At 40.3% G+C, this 13,749-nt stretch overlaps 1 protein-coding gene across 1 annotated transcript; it reads left to right on the top strand.

Moving 5' to 3' along the window:
• Positions 1-10,570: 10,570 nt before the first annotated feature.
• On the top strand, positions 10,571-12,328 carry LOC149844514 (uncharacterized). The gene has a single exon (XM_089997182.1). It carries the CDS (start codon positions 10,571-10,573, stop codon positions 12,326-12,328), a length of 1,758 nt encoding a protein of 585 aa, XP_089853308.1.
• The last annotated feature ends 1,421 nt before the right edge of the window (positions 12,329-13,749 follow it).

The raw sequence follows: 13,749 nt of genomic DNA, 5'->3' as shown, positions 1-13,749 counted from the left end.
TTTGATCGTACTAGTCTTGAACAAACTGATAAGCGAAGGAGGTCGATAGTCTTCTCGTTGATCATCTTGTCTTACTGGCAGATGAGGCATATTCGCATATACCCCTCCTTATCATCTCTCATCTGCGGCCAATAGTAGCCGTGCTCAAGAAGTGCTAAGGTCCACTCCTGATTTGGATGACCAACTCATAATATATCATGACACTCCTTAATCAATTCGTGACGAAGGCTTCCCTACCAGGATACAAAGACACATCCCCCTTTAGTCATGAGGAGGTCGTCCCATAGCCAAAATCGTCGAGTCTTTCTTGCACGCTTGTACTAGAGAGATAATGTTTTAAGCCGTTGTGTCCTGTTGCATTCCTTTGTGGATGCGGTCCAATAACGCACCCTCCAAGTGAACTTCGGAAGGCTCCGCCCACACAACTACCAGTTCAACCTTGTGACTTAGGGCATCAACAATAACATTGGTCTTTCCTAACTTATTCTTCAAATCGAAGTCAAACTCAGCTAGGAACATTTGTCATTAAGCTTGCTTGGGCGTTAGCTTCTTCTACGTTTGAAAATAGCTCATGGCAACATTGTTCGTCTTGACGATGAACTGGGCACCCAAAAGATAATGCCAGCATGTCATGAGGCAGTGCACGATGACCGTCATCTCACGCTCATACACAGTGTAGCGCCTCTCTGCATCCTTCAACTTTCGACTCTCATAAGTAATCGGATGACCCTCCTGCATGATAACTTTGTCGATGGCAAAATTTAAAAGATCTGTATGGACTTCAAAGGGTCTTGTGTGGTCCAGCTTTTTCTCGACCTTTATTGATGGAGTGAAGGTCTTGCACTGAGTATCTACTAGTTGCTCATTTCCACTTTAAACTATGCCCACGACTGTAGTCCCACAATAAACCAGTTGAGTATGTTTTCATTTGACATATTGGGTACATCCAGCATGAACTTCTGAAATATCCAGATATAGTCTATCAAAGCTTCAGTGTGCTTCAATTTCGACACAATCCGATATCCTTGGCACTGTAAATTTCTTGGCATAAAGTAGTTTTGTAGCTCAGTTTTAAAGGCCTCAAAAGTATCAATTACACAATGCCCTCTTTCCATCTCGCTATGTTTTCGTCTCCACCAGGCTATAACATCTTTGTCAAGCAGAGCTACTGCAACCTTCACTCTGAGGTCCTTGGCCAATACATTCTAAATATCCAGGCAGTCTTCCATCTGGAATCGAAAGTTCTCTATGGCCTTGTTGTCTCTGAAACCATTGAACTTTGGTGGCCTCAACACATCTATCTTTGATGACCTATCACAATTTCTGCCATATAGGGTCATTGTCCGTTGTAGAGTGCAGTTCTTCAACTAAATCTCCCCTACTTCAGTCTGCAAAATAGTCACTATCGTATTCAACGAAGTAACCTATCTCATTAGTAAGTTCACCTACTCTCACAGGCTATTCATGTCGTCGTCCAGTCCTCTGAATGACTTAAATGTTCATGACATCGCTTCCTCATACAAAGTCACATCAGCCACCAATCTATTGACAGTCTCAGCCATCTACTCATGGCCTCGAGGTGAACCCATCTCCTCGGTTTCGACAACTGTCTTACCTTTTGTGCTATGCAAGTTGTATTGGGGCTTCACGATGTATTGCTAACAAATCATGGCTTATCGGCGTGTCTCTCAACACCGACTCCAGAGTCCCTTTCTCAGCTCAAGAACGGGCTTTGATGCTACTTATCACATGCTTATTTCTTCAATAGGCTAGTGTGGCATGACAGTCCTTCCTTACCGCCACAAGCTTTTCTGATCGTTCGCTTGCCACTGCGAAAGCTTTGAGTATAGAGAGTGCAAGGGAGTGCATGAGAGCGAGAGAGAATAGATAGAGAGAAATTGCAATCACTTGAAAGTAATAACAATGAGGGTGAACAAAGAAAGCTCAACACATTTGCATTCATTCACAATTTTGCTCACAGGCATCGTTATAGATCAGATCTACGAGCTAACCCTTTAGGGCATTGATCAACCTCAACCAAAGTGCAAGGGTGGCCTAGAGAAAGTACAAGTGACTCGACACTTACATCATGACTCAACCAAAGTAAAACAGACTCTAGACACAACAATACAAAGTAAGTCATTGGGACACTTTAAATCACGAGAGTTAATTAATATGCTTTTGGTAGAACCCCATTTACCTAAAATGCTACATTGATTTCGAAATCAATCAAAATTGTTTACATACGTGAATTAGAGTATTTATATAGAACCCTACAAACCACCAACTTTATTGTATGCCTTGCAGAGAGAGAAAGTCTCACCCCTATATATATTGTATATAAAATGAGAATAACTGAAATCCTCCATGACTATCACATACAAATTGAGATTTTAGTGGCTTTATTGTTTTCTTTGAGAATCAGGCCATAAAGATGTATTCTACATGTTTTAAACATTCTAAGATCATCTGACCATGACTCATGAATAGGCTTTCAGAGGGTCTGAAAATCAGTGGCTCAAAATTTTCATATCAAAAACTCATATTTTTTCATGAGAAAAACAAAATCCAAGTGTCAATTCCTAGTAAATGGACCATACTAAACATATTTGAGGTGTCAAATTTGCAAAAGAGTTGCTAAAACTTTTGTACAACGCATGGATAGTTAATGTTGCTCCCTCCTTGTTTGAGTGGCTTAGATTTCCTTGAAGCTGATCTTGGATGGACCAAAAGATGATTGTTTCTCTATGAGGCAGTGACAAGGTGATTGCATATATATATATATATTAGTAATAGTAATAGGTACGTGCTAAATGAAATATGTTAAATGAAACACGCTAAAGGAGTTTTTCAAGTTTTTTTTGTTTTATTTTTAAATTTTGACCTTATAGATGTGATATATGTACTTGATTTTATAGGAACTCTTGAAGTGTTCGATTATAACACATGGGTGGGTATAACATTAAAAAAAACAATGGCCCAAAATCTTTATAAAATTTTTAGGCTCTAAATATCATTTTTTCATCAAAAACACATGATCTCGGTGTGGATTCCTCACAAATCGGTCATGCCCAATACATTTATGGGGTCAAAACTACAAAAAAAATATCGAAAAAGCAAAAAAATCCATTTAACACATTTCATTTAGCACGTAACCATATATATATATATATATATATATATATATATATATATATATATAGTAGGGTGTAAAGTGTTCGACATTACATCAAACCAACATGTGTTGTTGATCGTGCATCGTTCAATGAAGCACTTTTTTTTCCTGTTGTATGCACAGTGGTCGTAGTGCATTGCATTGCATCCCATTATTTTTATTTTATTTTTATGTCACTGCATCGTGCATATAGATCTGCATATCATTCTATTATCTGAAAAGGAAAATAAAAAATAGAAAATAAAAAGAAACAAAAATATATGTCATTTTGATCATATTAGCCATTTTCTTGATTTAAGCATTGAATAATCTTGATTTTGATAATCAATAGTTTTAGAATAGGGTTTTTGTTTCTTGACTAGATTTAGATTCGTTTTAGGTTAAATCTAATTTAGAATAGTTGTTGCATGTTTTCCTTATTTATTTATTTTTAATTAATTAAAGAAGTTTTTTTTAGTAGCCGATATGCATGCTTCTATCCAATTAGCGTTTTTTGTAGAATAGCGTAGATAAATTTTTTGTTTGTCTTGCTTTATCAGTCAAATAAATTAGTCCCTTAGTTCCATAATCTTTTATTCCAATAGATAGAATAGAAAATAATAGTTTAGTGTTGGATATTATTTTTTTAAATTGCCCATTCGATTAATGATCAGTTTTCCATTTTCTTTAACGGAGTAGTGAAACTTCATTAGATAATGGTGGGGCTGTAGTTACTTTTAGAAAAAGTCTGTCAGTCATTGACGTTGCCTTAGCCTAGATTTATTTTGTTTAATCTACATTTGCTTGTGTTAAATAGGTATAGTTTAAGAAAGCATAGTCGGTTACGTAAGTGCTGCGTTTGCCTTTTTTTTAGATAGATAGTTTCATTCCAGACTTGTGTTTAGATTAGAATCTTGTCCAGCAACATGTCAAATTGGTTGTTTTGTTAGTTAATTACTTTACTTGCTATATATGAAATAGAGTAGCTGAATTACATTTTTTTTGTTAACTATCATTTTTGTTTTTAGTGAGTTAACATTAATTATAGTTAAAATGTAGTAGTCACAGATTAAATAGTTATACTTTACTTTAGGCATGTTAGGTGATTGTTATTTGAATTATGTTATTAGTTTAGTAGTTCTATTTATTTTAATTCTTAAAACCGTGTTAGCTTAGTTCTTAAATATCATCCGAGTAGTATTTATATTTTAGTTCTTGATTAGTCTTTAATAATTTTTTATTACAATTGGTTTTTAGAAGAACTTAGGTTAATGTTTTTTTTAGTTTTGTTTGTTAGCTCTAAAAAATAGTACAACACATAGCTTTAGTTAGGTTCATTTAGTTGTTTTTAGTTATTGGCTTTTTAGTTAGATTGTTAGTAGTTTGTTACATTAATTGAATTTTAGTTAGTTTGTTTTACTATTTTGTCTTTTAGTGTTAGGTTGTTATAAATAGTTAATAGTTTAGTTCTTGTTAGTTGAATCTTGGTTTTTGCTGAATATTTTTAGTCATTAGTCATTAATTTCTTGTTTACTTTTCATCGTACTGCTTTGTTTTATTTTTTATTCTTGTAGGAAAGCGTTGGACGTGCAATAGAGCCTTTTTTGTGCCCTTGAAGTACCCGTTGAGGCTCCTCAAGTCCTCAAAAGTGCCCTTAAGAAAAACATGCATTACCTGTTCCATTAAAAAAGGGACCTAAAGGGTACAAAAAGAGAATGATAAAGAGAAGCAAATCAATCAAGAAGGCACAAGAAGACTCGAATCACTGGAGCCTTTTTTTCTTTCTTTTAGATTAAGGGTTTATTTATTTATTAATTGGGTCTGTAATAAGCCATTTAATTATTTGTTTAAGCCCTATACGTCGGGCATCACTATCATAGTTATTTATTTAATTAATTCTTTTTATTTTAACAATAAAGCGTAGTTAGATTGTGTATTGAATACGAAGTATTTCCCGTTCCCTGAGATCGACCCGCACTTCACCACTCGTGCGAGTCAGTTTTTATATTTTTGGTGTCTGGCTTTCACTTGGTTTTGATTAAAAATATTATTTTAAAAAGGTTTTTTCAAAACTCGCACCACAAAGTTGCAAGTTTTCTCGCCAAAATGTCTTCGCCTTTTTTTTAATGACGAAGAACACTCTCCAAAGAGAGAAAAATCCCAGGTGAGCGGCCCACCTCTGAAAGCTACTGACACACTGGTGCATCAGCGAGGGTTGATCCAGTGCCTTCATCTCAGCACCTTCTTAACAACCCTGCTGGCCATGCAGGCTAACCCCACGGTGGTAAATCTCTTCCCCTTTTTGTTAATCCCAAAACTACATGAATGACTTTTTACGACTGTCAACACACCAAGATTTTGCTTGGAATTTAAGTTACATGGTGTTTCACCTTATGAGTGCCTATATTGAATATGGGGCCATGTAAGGTCCGAGTAGCCTAATTCCCCGTTGTGCCTACTTCAAGCATGATATCAAGCTTATTAATTTAGGCTGAGCCCTAGGTCAAGCTTGTGCTGAGTTGGGCCAAGCCTAAGCTCAAGATGGCCTTTTCTAGACAAGCTGAGCTCCAAGTGGCTGATTATGAAACATTATTTAATGTTGATTTAATCTGACATCAAAGATGTGTTCTACATACTTGATTTTGTAGTAATGGACCCTTGGAACTTGTTGTAAAGACGAAAAATGTGTTTTTTACGAGTCAATCAATTTTGAAGCATTTATGGCCTTTTATTTTGATATTGTTAAATTAAAACATACCCAAAGTCTTGGCGATAATAAAAAAACACACCTAAATTTTTGATATTGTTAATAACACAGCTAAATTTCTGCTCTGATAATAAATTTTGGCAATAATAATAAAAAAAACACATAAATTTTGGAAATTGCACCATACATTGAATGACCACTTTGACAGAAGTAAACCCTTAGTTTTTTACTTAATCATGAAAACGTTTAGGTGTGTTTTTAATGACATGCATTTTTCAAAAAATTTCCCCAAAACGAAAACAAGATGCTAACGGTATACACAAAACTGTTGTACCAACAGGACAGTAAAAAATCCAAGTTGGTATACGCTCCAATTATGCATTGGCAGTGACATTGTAATCGTAGAATATTAAGGACACATCAAAGAAGACTTGTCCTTGCCTGGTTCAGGTGAACCATGTCCTTTTTGGGAGACTCATGTCACATGCCAAGACAACGAGGAGCCTTGTTCAACTTGTTTCTATTCTCTGTTCATTCAGGCCCTTCTCATAAAATTATGATAAGTACTTCGATAAGACATAAAAATGTAGGGACCAAGGACTATAGTGAATATTCATTTTATAACATTTTATAGGCATTGCTAACACTATTGTGTTTATTTAAAGGTAGTTTAATTGAATTCATGGTTGTAAAGAGTTGCTACTAATTTGGCATGAGATTGTTAGTCTTGTCTTCTAAGTACATCTTGGGCTTTCCATGTCACACAATGATTAGTAGGGAGATTACCAAAGAGGTTGCATACTTAAGTTTGGTTGTATCTAGTGATTTTTGGAATCACATGAGATTTAAAGTCAATCTCAATTGAACAATACCCAAAAGCAATTAAACATAAACTTTTTTTGACATAAAACCTAAAAAATAAATCTCATAAAAAGTGAATTGGCACAAATTAACTTAAAAATAATTAAAAAATAAATCTCATTTGCCTGATATTCACTTTCTCATGGGTCTCATGAGATTTTGAAAGTGAATATCTTTTAATCGGTCTTTCACTTTTCAAAAAATGCAACCAAACTTACCTTGCTTTCACGAATAGCAGAAACAAGGCTTATCAAAATGTTCAAATTCTTTATTTAATTTTTTTGCAATCATGTCTATGATGATTTGATTAATGGTCATCATATGTTTGGTTTTTAGTCTTTCATGGGCAATCCGGTTGCATAAATGATCATTTGAAAAGGATTTTGGAATCTTATGCATTTTAAAATATCATGGGAATGGAAAACTTACAATTGTACTTAATAAATACTATTTGCATGCTCAAATGGTTAAAAATGATATATTTACCAGTAGGTAACACGAGTGTATCCTAATGCCAAAACCCTAATGACGTTTTGACACCTCATAAGAAATTCCCATGCTAATTCCCTTGAAAAATAAAAAGAAAAGAAAGAAAAGGTTGGAAGTTTCTGGTTTCACATAATCAAAATTTGAAAACTAGATTGTATCATGCTCATCTTGGTGTGGTTGGTGGGTTACAGTGAAACCTGACAATGTGGGTCCTGTTCCAATTGGTTATGAAGTCAAAGAAATCATGATCTACTAATTTCCTATTCTTGAAGAGATTGTAGTGGTTGAAGATTTTCATTTCTTGCCTACATTATGAATTTAAGGAAATGAAATTTCATGGGCTTGTCAATTTACTTTGTTTAGGTTCTTAGGTTAGCCATGGCCTTCAAAGTTTGAGGAAACCAACCCTTGATTAATGAACTGCACCCAGTTTGTGGAAACCCAAACTTGCTTGATGTTAGTTTTTTTTTTTATGATGTGGAACCCTTGCCCAAGCAAGGGAAAACCCCGGGTAGGGCCTCATGTCCACCCTGCCTTACGTGGCTCACCTTTGAAAGCTACGGACACACCTAGGCGCTTGATGCTAAGTTAAAGTGCAACACTTCGAGAGTACTCTTTCCTGCCCACCAGGCATAGTTTCCTGATTGATTCAACCTTATAACAAAAGGATGCAAACTTTTTTATTCGACAGAGAAAGCTGAGGTTAGGCAGATCCCTACCACTTATACAATTATACCATTGGGATTCGAACTTGCAACGCCCCCAACACAAGGTGACGTAAATTAACTGCTTCTAGCATACATGCAGAGCCCCCCCCGTTGGGAGAGGGTGGTGTATGTTCCCCGTGGAACACGGGGCCGCGTGTTCGGGGGTTCGAATGAGTGCCACGTTGGCACTCATTCGTCAGTTTGGGTGTGTACGAAGGAATATTGCGGATCCCAAGATATTCCTCCGTACATAACTCCCGAATGAGTGCTAACGTGGCACTCATTCGGACCCGCGAACACGCGGCCCCGTGTTCGCGGGGGAACATACAACCTGCTCGCCCCCGTTGGTAAAGGATGCACACTTTGGTTATCGAGCTTGCAACATCCTTCAATTGGAATGCCTTAAGCCCACCTACCAAACCATACATGTGGAACCCTTAAGAGCTTAGCAAGAGTACACAGCCCAAAAAATTCGACTCCTTTAAAGAATAAGATGTGTTGCCTATGGGCCATAGATTTGTCTTACAGTTCAATTTTTAGTGTATTATATTGGATGTGCATGCCCCATTCTTGAAAAATCCATTTTTCTAATCCAAATTCTTGATCTTTGATTATGTTGGTTGATGTTGATCCATATATATGGCAATGTGTATTTGGCTTACTCCTACATCACTTCCATGTTGAAGGTATTCACTTTAAGATATCCATAAATGGTGTGTAAGACAAGGGAATACTAAAAATATCAAGTACCCCACAATGAACAGTTTTTGGGTAAAACAAGTTTCATCTAATGGGACAAATTTTGTATCGCAACGTATCACCAAGTTGACGGGACATCACGAGTTCAAAACACATGGGTGCGCGTCCTTTTGCTATGAGGTTGAAGCTGAGTATACTGCATAGTAGGTAGAAGTATCAATGGGTCCGTTTTGGTTTGGACCTAAGTAGAACCAAACTTGGCCTCAATTTTTCGGGTATGGTATCGGGTCTGAACTTGAGTTTGATTGGACCTATTATAAGAGAAACTACACCGAGATCGGTTAAGAACTATATGAACTAGACTCGGATCATACCTGTTAAAATGATATTTTTATCATTTTTACATTGAAAAATTGCAGGTTGAGCCTGAGTTTAATATAAGATTTCACAAATTATACCCGGGTTCATGTATTAATAGGACCTTCAGGTCCGAACCTGGGTCTTAATCGAGTCTTCTTCTTTATCACCATATACTTGGAGCCTATAGGGTTTGGTTCAGGTCGGGTCCGAGTAAACCTGACCCATTGACAGTCTTGGAGAACTTGAGGTTTTGTGCTAATGATTGTGACTGTGAGTCTTTCTCTAATTATCCAAAAAAATAAAAACACAAATATCGATGTCGAGGCCCCAGGGGTTTAGCATAGTGGGATGGGGCCTAGGCCACTAGGCCGGAAGCCTAGGTTCAAATTCCATGAGCGTCACTCCCTGCGCAAGCCAAAGCTTAAAGCGTTGGTGACTTCCGAGGGGGTAAGCCCTGGGAGTTTTACTTTCTCGGAACAGTGACCGTAAGTAAGGCAGGCGGAGCCAATGCCACTAGGTTTCTGACCCTGGGGCAGTTTCTCCAAGTAAAAAAAACTTGAGATATATAGAAAAATATAGAATAGGAAATGGATTGAAAATCATATTTTTAAATAGTGTTTTGGCTTTCGAAAATATCATAATATTCCTGATTTTTGTTGAATAGGTTTCACGATCATTATGGAGGCAGACTCAATTAGGCTATTTTCCCTCAAATTTTTCATCTGTCAAGACCTCCACCTGCATCGGGTCTAGAAATACTCAAAACAGGTCCATGTTAGAGGCCGAAGCAAATCCAAGTTCTGTGAGTACGGATTCGGGTTAGGCTTGGTTAAGTGACAGCCCGTACTTGGATGCACAGTCAAATGAGAGAGAGAGAGAGAGAGAGAGAGCACATGGACCCGGATCCATAACTCTCGGGGGAATCTTGCGATCATTTAAATTTTTTTTGTTTCTTTAAAAAAATATTGGGAAAATTTCCGTACTTTTGTAACAAAAAACATTAAAATAAAAATATACGAATCTTGAGATAATATTGTGATATATTGAAAATACGTAAGAATATTAAAAAATTATTCTTGGGATATTATAAAAATATTTAGGGCTTGCGAATATGTTGCACTAATATCACATATTTTAAAAAATCTCAGCGGTGTTCGTGAGTATCATGCGTCCAATTTTGGCGGGTCTCCATATTTCTACCGTGCTTACGGACCCGACCCGATCAATGTAGTCCAACAAGAATACAGAGAGAGAGTATCGGGGTAAGTTCGCAGTACAAAATTACAAAACTACCCTTCACACTCCATTGCTTCTCTTCCCCCGACAAGAAAGAAAGACCCGCATCCGATGAGGGATATGTTCGTAATTAAATGGCAAACAAATGAACACAACCGTCACTCACCCGTCTTCACAAATCCGGTTACTCCTATTTATCCTCCAATCACCATTCCGGCATCCAGATTAATCTCTCTCTCTCTCTCTCTCTCTCTCTCTCTCATATTCCGGCGACCACGAAGGAAATCTGCTTATCTCCAGTCGAATTCTCGGCGTAAATAAAACCCTCGTGTGTGTCTCTCTCTCTTAGATGGAGTAATGAAGCCAGAAATGAGGAAGCAGGGAAGCGAGCGAGAGCGATCGGAGGAAGAGAACGACGAGAAGAAGGGAGAATTCCAGCATCCTTTGAGCGATCTCCGGCGAGCAGTGGATGTAATCGCGGCAGTGACGGCCCTCACCCACACAACCAGAGCTTTCACCTCGAAGTGGCAGTCCATCCGCGCAAAGCTCGACCGGCTCCGCTCCAACCTCTCCAACGCCCTCCTCCTCCTCGACTCCGCATCGGCCTCCGGCGTCAGCGGCGAGCTCTCGGACGTGGTGGAGCCGGAGATCCTGGCGACGCTGAGAGACTGCGCGGGGCTCGCGCGGAGCTGCGCGGAGCTCTCGTACAGCGGGAAGCTGCTGATGCAGAGCGACCTCGACGCGCTCTCCGGGCGCCTCGACGTGCACATCCGGCGCTTCGACGGCGTCTACCAGGAGGCCCCACTCGCGTCCCAAACGCTCGCGATCGTCGTCTCTCGCCCGCCCGCCGGGTCGCCCAGGGAAGACATGCGCTTCTTCGTCCGCGACCTTTTCACTCGCGTTCAGATCGGAAACAGAGCAATGAAGGTGGACGCCCTCCGCACTCTGGAGGAGATCGTCCGCGAGGACGAAAAGTACCAGAGGATCGTTGTCGAGACAGGGGATGTAGCTCAATTGGTGAAGGTTTTGGAGTCCGACGACGCAGAGATAAGCGAGCGATCGGCCGGAATCCTCTCAACGATCGCCGGGAACGAGGACCACAAGGCGGAGCTCGTTTCCGCCGGAGTCGTCTTCCCGGCCATCAGGATGATGGAACCCGGCCGAGGGCCGGGGAGGGAGGCCGCCGCAGCGCTGCTCAACCGGCTCACGGCGAACAACGAGAACGCGTGGTCCGTCTCGTCTCAGGGCGGCGTCACGGCATCGTTAGCGATTTGCCGGGAGGAGGAGGGCGCGCTCCTGCGCGAGGCAGCCGGGATCCTGAGGAACCTCGCCGGAGTGGAGGAGATCAGGCAGTTCATGGCGGAGGAGGGCGTAGTTTCAGTCATGCTCAGGCTTCTCAAGTCCGGCGACGAGGAGGCGCAGGCGTGTGCGGCTGATTGCCTTCGAGTCATGTCGTCCGGCGACGGAATCACAAGGAATTCGATAGTTAAAGAGGGCGGGATTCCGTTGCTCGTATCCATCCTGGGATCGCAGTTGCCGGAGTGCCGGGAATTCGCGTTGCGAGCGATCGGAAACTTCTTAACCTCGCCGAACACGATGAAAATCGTCCTTCAGTCGGGTTTCCTCGGGCAGTTTACGGCGATCTTGAGGAGAGGAGAGTTCTCGGCGCAGGAGCCGGCGGTACGTGCCTTGCGAGAGCTCGTTAAGCTCTCCGACGAGGCGAAGAAGGTCGCAGGAGATTCCGGAATCATGCCGGAACTGCTCAAGCTTCTCGAGTCGAAGTCTGTTGTAGTAAGAGGCTTGGCTGCCGAGGCCATCTCGGAACTCCTTGCTGTCCCGAGGAACAGGAACCGTTTTGTTCAGGAAGATCACAACATCGTTCGCGTCCTCCAAACGCTCGACACGGACCAAGACACTCGGGTCAGGCAGTTCCTGCTCCACGCTCTCGTTTGGATATCGAATTCTCCGGCAGGCCGGCGGAAGATCTCGTCGTCCGGCTTGGTTCAGGCGGTCGAGCGGCTGGCGGACAGCGACATCCCGGAGGCGAGACGGATCGTTCGGAGGATTTCCGTTAATAAATTCCGAAGGATTTTAGGCAGCATTTGGAAATCATGATCTTGTAAAAATTTTGTCCTTATTTTTTCATTTCTGGATTTTGTGTTGTTAGGATTTGTGATGTCTCATTCAATATCTATTATAACCTACGCGAAATCAATCCACCAATGCTATCCTGCCACCTTACAATCAATTGTACCGTACCCTCTAATATAAACCATCTGTTCTTTTAATATTTCTTTCAGTTACTTTTTTTTTTTTGTAGAAATTTCTTTTAGTTCATTTGTTGATCAAATTCTAAAGAAGGTTATCTTTTGCATTTTGTTATTCTTTCATGTTGTTTTTCATGAAACCAACCTTCCAAGTGTGATCTAAATTTGCAAAAATCATTCAGAGAATCTGCTGATTCAAACTCGAATCGAATCAGGCTGAATTGTTTTATTTAACATTTTTTAAATTAAAAAATCACTAAATTTGATTTTTTTTTTTAAATTTACAAGAAAGATAAAAAGAAGGCAGGTTCAACCCCGATTCAGTCTGATTTGGCTGATTCGAGATTGAATCGGCCTGATTTTTTAGTATAAGCCGATTCAGCTAACATTAGTTAGAATCCAAAATTCGTGTCATCAATCAAATCTCAAAAGTTTGCTTGAACAATTACAACAAAGAAAGCAAGTATACGTCATTTCTCAATTTTTGCTGTTGACGACAGACGAGGCGAATAGAGCAGCATATGTCTATATTTAACAATCAATACAAAAAGCTTGCTTTTCTCCTTGTTTTGTTGTTTAATTTTTTCCTCTTTTCTTGGTATCTTTTGAGATCCAAACCTGAAAAGGGACCGGTCTCAGGATTTGGGGACCAGGAAAACTGGCAGGATTCCAGCAACTACAGTGTGAAAAAGTGAGATGAATTCCGTCAGTGGATAATGGCATTATAGAAATATGGGCCTAACTAGTTTTAGTTTAGTTAGTTTGCCCTATATATATATATATAAAGAAAGAGAAAGAGAGGAAAGTCCCTTTACGGGTAGCATGCAGCACAGCACCAAATGGGTAAGGGGGGGGGGGGGGGGGTGACCACTTGCCCGTGGGGCTGTCCCTGCACATGCGTCCCACGCAATGCTTTGTTTGGGTGCATCACATGTCCACGCCACGCCATTAATTGATTCCCCAAACCCAAACTCCCCTATCTGTGGGCCCCACATTTGTGGGCCCATAGGGCGGCTCAGCCCAGTTTGTAGGTGGGTCCCGTGGAGAATGGCGTGGGCTCAGTTGGGAGCTAGGGTTTTGTTCGGCCAGCGGCTTCTTCGGTTTCGTGATGAGGTGTATAGTTTTTTTTACTCGGAGAAACCACCCCCATGCGCAGAGACCTAGTCATGCTGGCTCAATCGGCCGTACTTATATGGTCATTGTCCATGTCAGTGTAAAACTCCAAGAGCTTACCCCTCGACCCCCATGAAGTCGCCAAGCTTCGGCTTA

Source organism: Nuphar pumila, chromosome 2 (genome assembly GCF_984573655.1).
Source record: "Nuphar pumila chromosome 2, dmNupPumi1.hap1.1, whole genome shotgun sequence".
NCBI lineage: Eukaryota > Viridiplantae > Streptophyta > Magnoliopsida > Nymphaeales > Nymphaeaceae > Nuphar > Nuphar pumila.
Note: the sequence above shows the minus strand (reverse complement) of the source record. Positions and strands in the feature narration are given on the sequence as shown.

What these genes read in the sequence shown, in the direction of transcription:
- LOC149844514 (XM_089997182.1), top strand. Translation starts at nt 10,571, where the DNA reads ATGAAGCCAGAAATGAGGAAGCAGGGAAGCGAGCGAGAGCGATCGGAG.